Source organism: Glossina fuscipes, unplaced genomic scaffold, assembly GCF_014805625.2.
Source record: "Glossina fuscipes isolate IAEA_lab_2018 unplaced genomic scaffold, Yale_Gfus_2 1, whole genome shotgun sequence".
NCBI classification, from domain to species: Eukaryota; Metazoa; Arthropoda; class Insecta; order Diptera; family Glossinidae; genus Glossina; species Glossina fuscipes.
In genome coordinates, this window is record NW_023998415.1 from 48,988,354 (window position 1) to 49,000,602 (window position 12,249).

The 12,249-nt window shown below is 34.3% G+C and overlaps 1 protein-coding gene across 8 annotated transcripts in view; it reads left to right on the forward strand.

Moving 5' to 3' along the window:
* LOC119645078 (CUGBP Elav-like family member 4) overlaps positions 1-12,249 on the forward strand; it is a 683,800-nt gene that overhangs the window by 81,733 nt on the left and 589,818 nt on the right. For 5 of the 8 annotated variants that reach the window (XM_038044948.1, XM_038044950.1, XM_038044957.1 and 2 more), the window contains exon 1: positions 6,151-6,287. The exons of 2 other annotated variants lie outside the window; for them this stretch is intronic. In XM_038044948.1, coding sequence (XP_037900876.1) covers positions 6,257-6,287 — 31 coding nt within the window. In that variant the 5' untranslated portion in view covers positions 6,151-6,256. Of the gene's footprint in view, positions 1-6,150; positions 6,288-7,866; positions 7,910-12,249 lie in introns of those variants that run through there. One more of the 8 variants, XM_038044949.1, reaches the window with a different exon arrangement.

A 12,249-nucleotide genomic window follows, 5' to 3' on the forward strand; every position in this document is an offset into this window, starting at 1 on the left:
TATCCAGGTTTAGTTAGCAAGTTTTGAAGGCCTATGGCAGACATAGAAGCATCTCCTGCCCTTTGTTACCTTTTGTACTTGATTTGTTAGGACATTTGCATTGTTAAACCCCGAAAGTAAACGTGACTATCAGATTTGACCATGAATGTGTTGCTAGATTAGTACAGCTAAAGGCTTCTCTTTGATGCTACTGTTTGCAGTCGATTATGAAACTCTTAGCAATAATGGGATTGCTTGTCTATGTAATATTAAACACTTACATTGTAATAAGTTTTAATTCTGTTTTTTTTTTTTTCTTTCTTCCTTTTTAAATGATTATAACTTAGATTGTAATTAAAAGAGATTCAAGAGAGGTAAATATCATGTAAATTATTTTAATAAGATTTCTACTGAAGCATTCATATGACTTTAAAGGGTATTTTACTTTATTCAACATTACTTTATATCTTACATATGTGCATATAATGTATTAATTATTGTGTACGGATGAGGAAACAAAGAAACGCGCAGGGAAACGGGCTAACGAGTCTAGCTAAAGCTATTCAGATTGTTGTGCTGATCGAAAGTAATAGGTGATTGCATGTATTCTGATGATTTTTATGTTTGAGAAAGGCATTTATTGAGGAATATTGGTCTAATATATATTGATCAAAATATTCTCCATAATTTTCTACAATTTTTTCTGGCAACATGACGACGCAAGAACGATATTAGTCTTAGCAGCAGATTAGATCCAATCGCCGATCCATATTTGCACATCTTCAGCATTTTAAGCCCGCGTGCGATCCACGCCATACTGCATCGATCTGATCAAGTGGTAATGAGAAGGGGCTATGTCTGGTGAGTAAGCTGGGTGCAGCAGAAGTGCAACAGTGTACACTTGACTACATTTGCAATGTGTAGTCGAGCGTTGTCAGACAAGACGACGACGTTGCTTCTGTTAGCCGCTATTACCGGGCTTATGTGCGACAATACATCGTTCAATTTTTTCACCTGGCATCAGTAAACAGCAGTAGCACCTTGCTGATCCTACCTAATGTGCAACGACACCTTATGGCCATGAATATTTCGCTTCGGTGGCAATGTGGATCGGCTCGTCTGAAACCTTGTACGTGGGAATGTCGTAATATATCCACTTTTCATTCACCTGTATATACTAAATAATTCAATAATACCAAATGAAAAAACGGGTTATTTTATGTAGAGAAATGCAAAATCATCGAATTCAACCGTTTCGTACGTTGATATATCGAGTTTGCATCAATGGATGTCGCTGATCAAAATACATGCAATCACCTAACACACATTCTGTGTAGTTCATGTAAATTTTTCCCTCGGTTAAAAGGACTTATGATACATACCCTTTTTCTTATGATCGACATAAATATAAAAGAAACACAATTAACTTCGTATGAACTGAACATATATGTATTTTGATTGTTTGGAACTTTCCGTTGACGTCCATCAATGCATAAACAAAATACCGAACATAAAAAATTGAGTAGGAAATAGGAAACGTTTCTTGTATGACGCGGAAACAGCTTTCAATTATGTTCATAAGCCTATACAATAAAAAAAAGAAGAAGAAAATTAATAAATTTTAATTCACTTATTTTTTTTTTTTTTTTTTGACCCCCCAAAGTGCATGCCTCTCGCTATGCCTGTTATGGCGAGTCAAGCAAACACATTTTAAAACCTTTCGCTTTACACGTCATATGTGCAAAAGCAATTTACTAAGCAGAAAATTAAGTAAAAACTATTTTCAATATACGTTAGAATCGTGTACACTTGAGCAATATTTTTATTCCCTACATATGCATGTAAGCAAATTCCAATATATATGAACGGGCGAACTGTGACATTTGTTTCAATTGATAACTTGATACACATACGCTCTGTTTCTACTGTCAGTTTCAACAATTTCAGGCACTTCGGCTAGCTATAGCAAATGCGTTAGTGATCTTTAGAATATTGCTAAAGAGAGGAGCGATCCCTTTACAGCTTTAAAAGGATCGGCAGACATTAAACATGATTTTGTATTACCAAGCGTCAAATATATATAGAATAGAGATAGAGAGGTGCATGCAATTTTTAAAGATGTTGATTTTAATGGAAAATTTCAAAATTCGACCAAGAGAAGACAATCGTTTATTTAATTTAACTCATTCAAGATATGTTACATATTTTTCTTCTTCTTCTTCTGTTATTCTAGAGATGCAACAAAATGAAGAAAATGAGAATTTTTGTATTCATGCTTTTTATATTTATGCCGTAATAGAGAACCGGAAGTAAGCAGTCAACGGTTAGGGTGTTAAGCTTTAGTTTCCTGGCTAGGATCCAGGAAGAGACGACTCTCGTAAAGAGTCGTCTCTTCGAAACACTTAGAGAAAGAGTCGACATCAAGGCATACTAAAAGATTCAAAGCGTCTATTCGGTCAACGAGAGAATTCAGAAAAATAACCCTAACCAGACGCTTTCGTTGTCTCTGTAATTGAGACATCCCATTAAATCAACAGTGTAACAGTAAAATAATTCAAGCACTTCTTAGAGGCTATATGCTATCGTGCTTTCCTTCCTATAACACTGAAACTGTTGCTCAAATGTCAAGCATATATTGTGAGAGTATGGAAGTCGAAACAGAAAAAGAGCAAACATTATAGCAGAGCAAAAAATGAAAAGTTATATTTTTGGACTTTTGTTTTTGTTGTTATTATCATTCGAATTTGTTGCTACCGGGAGAGTTTGTCAGTGAAAAGTAATTGAAATTTGATTAGATAGATGGACGTCGCCGAGGCTCGGCTCAAATCATTAAAAGATAACTTATAATGTTATATAAAAGGTATAATTATCAGCAAAAAGGTGTTGCTTAAAGCAATCGTGAATAATATTGGATTTGAAAAATTCAAGTATATATATATATATATATATATATTTAACATTTTATTGTTTAGTTAAGAAGTTGAACTTTACTTAAAGACAATGGGTTAAAAATTGAATTCGAAAGCTTCAAATGCCCAATTGGTAGGAACTGATTGATATAGAGTATGCAAAGTATTGGCTGAATAAGGTAAGCAAACATTTTGCTAATTTCAATGCAATTGCAAAAGTTATCCTAATTAGAAGAAACAATTATATAAATAGAAGTTAAATTGAATATTTGCCTCTGGGAGCTTTTGATAATGCGATATATATGAAATAATAATAACTTTGGCTTTTCGTTTAAATTTCAATTTTTGTAATTCATTTTATTTCATACGTACATACATATATATCACAGCAATTTATTAAATTCTCATTTGCCTCATAAGTTGCAAACACTCGTAGCTTATAATTTAAATTTTGTTACTAATATAATTACGTTTTGTGCATTAAAAACCCTTAAAGACATGAAGGCCCATAATTGCTTCACTTGAATAACTTACGTTAAATGTTTGTAAGATCGTAAACGTACGTACACATGTGCAATCATAAGATTTTCCTGCCATCTTCCTGACATTACTACGTTAATCAAATTTCGTGGTTTCGTTTATAAATTGAAATTAAAATCAAATCAAATTTTCTTCTTACCTTCAATCCTAAATCACATTTTATTCCTACATAGCAAAGTAAATAAAAGCAATTTATACAATTTGTCTTAGTTGAAATTGGAAACACGGCAACGGAAGGAATATAAATTTCGATGCATTTTGTTTTTAACGCTACGATATATACAGTGGAGCACTTATAATATAAAACACACGAAAAAAAAAAAAAAAAAAACCCATCAATGCGGCAAAGTCTATCTCTTATATATATATATATAAAGGGCCAAGTAGATAAGAGGAGTCATACTCATACACAGAAAAAGAAAGCCTACTGACGACACAATACCAGTATGTGTTCGCACACTTTTATGTTATCACGTAGATCCAACATAATTTTATCATCAGTACACGCCTCTGGAATAGTCTGAAAGACATACGCTTCAACGCGACGCACTATATGACGACTGATTCGACAAATATTCGCGGCACTTTCGATGCTGTTCATAATTTTGTGAAATTTTGGGTCGCGAGAAAACGATTGTAACCGAGGCGTTGTCTAACCGTGACGTTTGCTCAAATCACACGACAATGTCAGTCAGTGCACAGTTTACGCTCAATTAATTTCTTCTAGAGTATACCATAAGCATCTTATGCACACCGGTAAGGTGGGTTTCAAATAATCGGCATCAAAATACGCCAGAATGCTTTCAGCAATGCGATCCAATCCTCTCTTGGGAAATGGCGACTTGAAATCCTTTTGCAGCGTAGGTCGCCCAAAGGTCGCTCAACAAAAGCCAATTGATCTTTTTCATTCCACTGTCAAAAGTATTTTAAGCAGGTTTCACGTTCAACTTGAGATGTGGATTAGAATTCCTGCTTACGAATTGGGTCATAAAGGAAATATGGATGCGAATAATATATGCCTTACAATTCGTCTCAGCCACAATTTTATCAGTCTCCATTTCCATCATTCTTGTCCATATGTTGGTTTAACTCAAACGAATATTCATGTTTATTGAGCACGTTTGGAGGGAGGCTCTTCCCATGTGAGCCTACATTTCGAGTAACAGTGCTACAATTTCTTTTCCAATAAATTCAAAATCTTAAGAATTTCTTCGTTATTTTGAACTATTTGATATTATCTTGATGAAATTTATTTCTTCCTTTCCAGTTGAATTATATGCTGAAGTTGTTTGTGCTTTCGCCAACCCAACCTAGGCCATTAAAAAAACTATGTTTGTTCTAGGTTAAAGATAACGTAGATAACAAGAAAAGTGACAAACTCGAAAAGACAGAGTTGCACTCCACGACACGCACTCACCTATTAAAGGCAGTAACGAAGCACAGTTCGTTTTGGATGAGAATGGGAGCACAAAAGTTTGCCTCATTTCTTCTTTACACAGCCGAGCTGTTGAAATTGTGCATTCTTCAAGTGGCACATGCTTCACACTTTCACTGCTGACCATTTGTTTAGATCTTCTTGTCCATTAATATAATCTCTCTTGTTCAATTTTCTGGACTAGCCTTAATTCTGTGGTTTCCTTGCCTTTTAAAACAACCTTATTAGAATAAGACAAAACAAAAAAATTAAATAAATATTTGTTTGCAAATCTTTTTTCTATTTTTGTCCTGTCCTGCATTTATACTTGAACCATTTACACATTCGTAGCTATTTTAGAATCTATCGAAAAATGTTGTCTGCGTGTTCTGATCATTACACTTTTAATATCGCTTTTCAACTTGGCGAGAAGGAGTAGAGACATGACAAGCATGGCTTGCCATTGTCTATGCTCCATTAAATGAAATGGTAGAGCTTTTGTGCAAAACATCTGTGCCTTGCGAAAATAAGGTTGCATTGCCAAACATTTGATCTAATATCCGGAATAGCTTTATAAGAGCTTTATATATTAATTGTGAAGATCCTTACCACAAAAAGGAGATTTCCTTTACGCATGTTCCGTAATAGTTTCTACTAAGTCTTATGTTATAGCATTTTCTCTATTGCCGCCGCGTTATATTCGCAGCAGCATTAGAAAAATTATGTTTTCATTGTTATTATTTGCCTAAGCCTGTGCGTAAACGCTTTAGTAAAATTATGAATCAGATCAACGAAACGTTTACTAGGTAAACATGGCTTGATCAATTACACGAAAATGTCAACAAGAAAAAATATCAAAACACATACATATATGTATACAACGAGCAAACTTAATAATCTCGTGATGTATATGAATGACATTTAATATGAAGTTGTTTATTTTTATTTTTATTTTTATTTTTTTTTTTTGCGCATTATTCAACTGACAATTGTTAAAATCGAAGAATTTGCGATAAGCGTGAAAAATTTAAACAAAATGCAATATTCTTTTTTCTTACTCTTAAACATGATAATATCTTTAAATTTAAGTATAAACAATAACAACATTTAAAAATTTTCTGATTGTTTTTTCTTTGTCTCTCTTTCTTCTTTTATTTTCTTTGCAGGTGTTCACGAAAAACTTTTTCGAAATAAATCTTTAAAAAATCTGTCTGTGTCCAGTTATTGTTGCTTCTTTCTTTGTTTCGTTTTTATTTGTAAAATTTTTCCTTCTCACGTTTTGGGAAAACAATTAATTTCCATTAACATTTGCGCAGAGAGAGAGAGAGAGAGAGAGTGTGTGTGTATATTTATACATATGTATATTTATACATATATATAAAGCCATCGTTATCATCATTACCATAACAACAACATGTTGGCCTTTCATAACGAACATATAGCCAGTAAGTACTATGCAGTGTTAAGTTAACGGTTTGAAATCCCATAATTTTTCATGTTAGTCATACTTTATTTCCACAATAATTGCAGTCATTCTTGTAGTTATTTAACTATAAATGTAGGAGTAATATAGTTAAAAGCGTCTAGATTGCAATGAAACAACAAAAAAAAAAAAAAAAAAAGAAAAGAAAAAAATAAGAAGAGGAGGAAAAAAAAAAAAAGACGAGAGAAATAATGCTCGTCACATACACTTGGGTACAGAAGTTACAGTTAAAAGCTTTAAACTAAACTACACCATCCGCCATCCACCGGCACTAACAGCGGCATCGGTACATTACAGCTGCTATAACATATGTTCAGCACAAGTTTTATATATTTACCTACACTACATAAACCTTTAGCAGTAGATCGCTTAAGGGTTCACATGTCTTTGCTTTTTATTTGCTTTTTTTTTCATATTTTTCTTTAAATTTTTTTATATTGTAAGAAAAAACATTAAGAAACAGAATTCTTAGCTTTATGGTTAACTATGTTGTTGTCAATAATGCAGATGTAAAAGAACTTTAAACATTTATACCCGATGTAAACAGATAAAAATACCAGAGATATTTTAAGGATTTCAAAGCGATTTTCATTATCAATGTCGCGTAACACTATATATAAAAACTATCGCTTCCAAGTATTCCAGGTATCCATAGACTTGAGCTTTGATGTCGCTCCAAAGAAACCAATCCGTAGGTGATAGATCACAAATCCACCTCTTATCTGCTTCTCCATTGGGTGTAGCATCTAGCCCTATCCTACTAGAACCACATGTTTTCTATATATATGATATCGAGCCTTCGCCACCGAAAAATTCCGCAGGCAACTGCAAACACAATGCAACTAATGTTGCACTGATAGATTAACGGTATGGGTTCAAAGCCGTGCTGAACATTTGAACGATTTTTTATTTACAGCCTAACTTCAATGTCGAAGCTTCAAAGTAAAGTATAACTCACTTTGATATAATACGTTCAGTTTCGTTTTTATACCCAACACAGAGGAAGGCGGGGTAGACACAAAGGCAAACTTCAGAGACCTTATAAAGTATATATATTTTTGATCAGCATGAAATTCTGAATTAATTAAGTCTTGCCTGTCCGTTTGTCTGTCTGTGTGTCTGTGAGGTATGTTTTGTTGGCATTCTCGTGATCGCCCACTCTTTTATGACAATAAATTAGAGCATGGGGCGCCAAAGGTCTTAACGCAGGTAGCTGTACAAGACGAATATAACTTTCTCACTTGTTTTTTTTTTTAATTTTAGTATTTTATCACTAAAATCTTTTGCGAATTTGTTAAATTGCAGTTAGGGTAATTACAAGCACTTTTAAAATTAACCTGTACTTAAGGCAAATGCTACATATACGGAATTAAAATTATAGCCCGGTTTTAACACAAATTTAATTAATGTAATAACTGACTTATACTTTTCTTTCTATATGGATATCGTCATATTCCGTCATAACCATGTCATGCAACACCTTGTTCATAGGTAAGCAGATAGGCAATGGAAAGACAGCGAAGTTTTTCTGCATCAACTGTTATAATGTATGCGGGATGCTGCAAAGATGTGATCATCGAAAAGGTACCTTCACGCACTATTTAAAATAAAGCATCTCATGTAGCAACTAAAAAGAAAGAATAACATCAGGCTTTCCTTCACTTCTATTGCTTCCAATCAGAATTAAGAAATGAAATGACTGAAAACAGCAAAGCGTGACAAATTCATGAGGAACACGAAGATTAAATGAATTGAAATCATGAAAGCAAAGAAAGGTAATTTTCAGTGCACGTTGTCCCTTTGTCTACTAAAAGCCAGCGGTAAACGCACGTAGATGTATGGAGTTGTTAACAACTTTCCATCGCAGCAGACACTATAGCGATAATATACAAGACGTCGTCCGTTCTAGCCGACCATTTATGATCATGGCGCGCATAGTAAACTACACGCGCACAGACGACCTGAAACACCTAAAGTAATTGATTGACAACAATGATTTTTGTACCTTCATTCATGTATGTGTGTAAACGTGCATATAGAAGAGAAAAATTTAAGTTGACATAAGCTACTTATTTGCCTCTATGTTCGTCTTTCTATTTACTCGACGAAATTTATTACAATACACAACTCTGTATAACTATCGGCGGAGGATAAAGTAATAGGATAAGACACATAAATTGAATCAAACCAAAACCAAGTTCGAATAATGACTAAACCGATCAAAATATCGAAACCTCAAGTCAAAACAATATCTTCTTTTACTGTGAGATTGTCCAAATTCTTATGAATACGACTGCTCAATGTAGATCGTAGAACTCCCATGATTAGCCTGAAGCGTTTTAGATTGATAGCACTGAAGATATTTAATGCTCGAGTTGTTCGCTGTTCGCCAAAGTTGTATGCCCCGATGGTCAAATGGGACTCAGGATTGCTACGTAAGAGCAAATTACTTTTCTGACTTAACTGATTTCTGACCAATCAGCCAAAGACGTTTTTTCTTGATATCGAAACGAAATATACGAAAAATATGTTTGTGTTTTGTATGGTGTTTTCACGTCTGTATGCATGCTAAGGTACATACATAAAACAGTTCAATTCCAGAATTGAGATACCATTAAGGGACTCAGCCGTACAGAGATATTGTTGCGGTGTGTTTGAACTAGAGTTGAAGCTTCGGTTTTACGTTATATGTAGCGACAGTGACATTTTCAGACAACGGTATATCCCACGAGAAAATAGTGTAGAGCATAGCGTCTAATACGCTACACAGGGCAATATCTGCATTGATTTCATACACGTCTGACATTTCGTTATTTACATTAACATGAAAGGGGCAATTTTCCAAATACGAAGCAGTAGATAGAAAGGAAGAGGAACATTCGTTTTCAATTTAAGAAGAAGTCCTGCATCCCACACTCTATCGAAAAGTAGGCTTCACGTTCAAGATCCGTGCCGAACCGTACTGGTTAGTTTCTAACGCATTGCTTATTTCGTTCACGGTTCGATGACTTTGTTGAGGCGTACCGTGCATACGTCGAAACCCGAGTTGATTTTCACGCACTATATTATTCACCATTCAAGATTGGCTGCAATCTTCGTAGTAGCAAAAGTTTTCAAAAACGTGGATAGAAGACTTATTGGGCTGTAATAGTTGACATCATCCTCTGACTCAGCATATTTAGAAGCCATCACTATTTCAACGCATTTCCATTGATCGAGGTAACGATTCCATCTCAAAGGTCATTATAATAACACTCTTTTTAAGCAGAGCTTTAACTCGCAGATTTTTCTTATTTAAAATGGATATTTCACGCTCTACTTCCTCAAGGGATATACATTTAATGGGTAAATCCATTTGGCAAGGATTGTCAAGAGGCATTGTAACTTATCTTTCATCTTCAAATTTGTTGAAAGAAAAAGTTTGAAAGGTGAGTGCCTGGAAAAGGGCTCCCTCCAATCAGCCCCTTCACTCGTCTGTGTTGTGATTCTTATATACTTGCTTGTCATTATGGTTATTGAAAACTCATGTAAAGGTGTGAAAACGAATTTCTTGCTTATATTCAGAAGTTTATCTTTAAATGCCTGATCCGAGCATAAGTTCTAAAGAGAAAAATCGTGTTTGTAAAACGCTTCCACTACCAGACACAATATCGCCTTGCGATAGAAAGAGCGAACATAGACCGAAGCAAGCAAACTGATGATTCAATTTACTTCAAAATGTTTGTGTGAGCGGCAAAGCAAATCCAATATTCTCTCAGTATACTGTGAGTGTTGTGTTTGATTTTCGAATTTGTCTTTATGTCTCATTTCAATAAACTTTATAAGGCACTGAAATACAAAGGCTTAATTCGTATCGTCCCTGCCTATTAAAGTTTAACAGATTTCTTTGCGTATCACTTTTTTCTTATTGTCCAGACCAAGGACAACCTAATAGAATAGCGCTCGGCTAGCAACTCAAGGCCGTCATCATCCTAACTGTGATTGAAAAACATTTTAAAGTTGAAACGTTCGTATTAATCACCTTAATTTACACTAGCTCTTACCACTTGCACTCGTAAATGTACAATTGCAAGCCGTTATCACGGCATCAGTCATATATGTGAATTCTTGTATATCTGCGGATAACAAGATGGTGGATATCGCATTAATCCTTTGTAAATGTACGATTAGTTGAAAATCGAGAATGATGTGAAAATGTGAGAAGTAGACGCGAAGAAATTCGCAACCACAAAAGAGTATTATGTGCAAATTATTCACAAGGGGATGGATATGTTTAACCCATTCCGATATGTTTGCTGATTATAGTTACACTGCAAAAGAATTTTTGTGTGTGCGTAAATTTGTATACGCATGGGAAAGTCAACTACATTAACGCGTAAACGAAATTAATTATTAACAAACATAAGCATCTGCGCCTGGCAAAATATTGACTTATTACACCTGCAGCAGCCCCACACAGTAGCGACACGCATTTCCGTTTTCGTTTTGTAACGAGCTCACCTTTCTCATCAACGCATCAATTAACGCATCCTTCAATAATTCCCGGAAATATCGCGTAGATGTCATCTCGAATAAAAAATGCACATTACTTTAAGGAAAGTGACAATTCTCGAACGACGTCTGTCATAACTTCATAGCATTTGTGCTTTCGTTTATTTAGTGAGTTATAAGCTTTTAGTTACATTTGTTGTTTGTGAAACAATCGTGAAAATCGTGTGTTGTTTAACCCATTCATTTTTTATGGGAAAATTCGTCATTGAAATGTAGCGTTGGCTTGCAATGCAATGACAAATAAATTGTCGGTGGTTTTGAAAACTAAACTGGCATAAAAAGATTGACATCTTGAAATATTAAAAGACACCACATGTTTTAAATGAAAATCCTCAAACGGAAACACCGTGTCACAAATCAATGGTCTAATTGCATAAATGAAAGATTTCGTATTGCTGAGTAATTAATTGTTTTCCACCGATCTGGCTTACAACTCGTAAATCGTACGAGTTCTTCTGAGCAAAAGATATACGTACATCAAATAATGACGGCATTGCGAGAATTTGAGCGTATCTGGAGAGTCTCGAAAAAACGTATAGCTTTCACAGTTGACAATGTAAGTTTGTCAGAAAACAAACAATTACTCATCAATGAGTTCACCAATTTCTTCGTCCGCCTAATCAACTTTGAACCTCAAAGAAATTTTAAACGTATCTCGTGTTTCTATTCAACGTGTGCTTTCAATACACACTGCTTCCCATATAACGATGCTGTTAATGAGAAAATGTTATCAGCAATAATGCCAATAACCCAATGGTGTCTTGATATCCTTTCAATTAAAGGGGAAAAATGTACTTTTCATGGATTCGGTCGACGGTTGTTACTAATGAATTCTACTTAATTTTTAATAATATGACGATCGCTGCCAAAGGTCCCTTTCAAGTGAAAAAATGATCATAATACATGCAAGCACCTATTATTTTCCTTAGGATATTCTAGTTAATAATAAACATTTTATCATATTTACATAAAAGGGAAAAAGGGATGAATTGTGCATAGCCTTCTGCCCGACATTACTATCACCACATCAAATATATGCAATAAATACCACTAACGCTAATGAAAATTCTTTATTGAATGATATACTCAGTGATTTGCACAATTTTTAATCACTCCTATTAAATAAACTAAATTAAGCATAAGTCTCTCACTTGATGCTGAAAATAAATAAGAAATGAGTTAAGTTCGGATTAGGCAGAATTTTTTAATGATCAAATAAAGCAAAAAAATTCCTTCATTCGATATACCGATCATATACATAAAGGCATATATATCGCATTGAATATTTTTACGTCACTTGGCAGAAATGTATTCATATTTCTTCTCTTTTATTAGCCTTCGTAGGTAACTCGTTCATTAAGGATTTGCGCGGG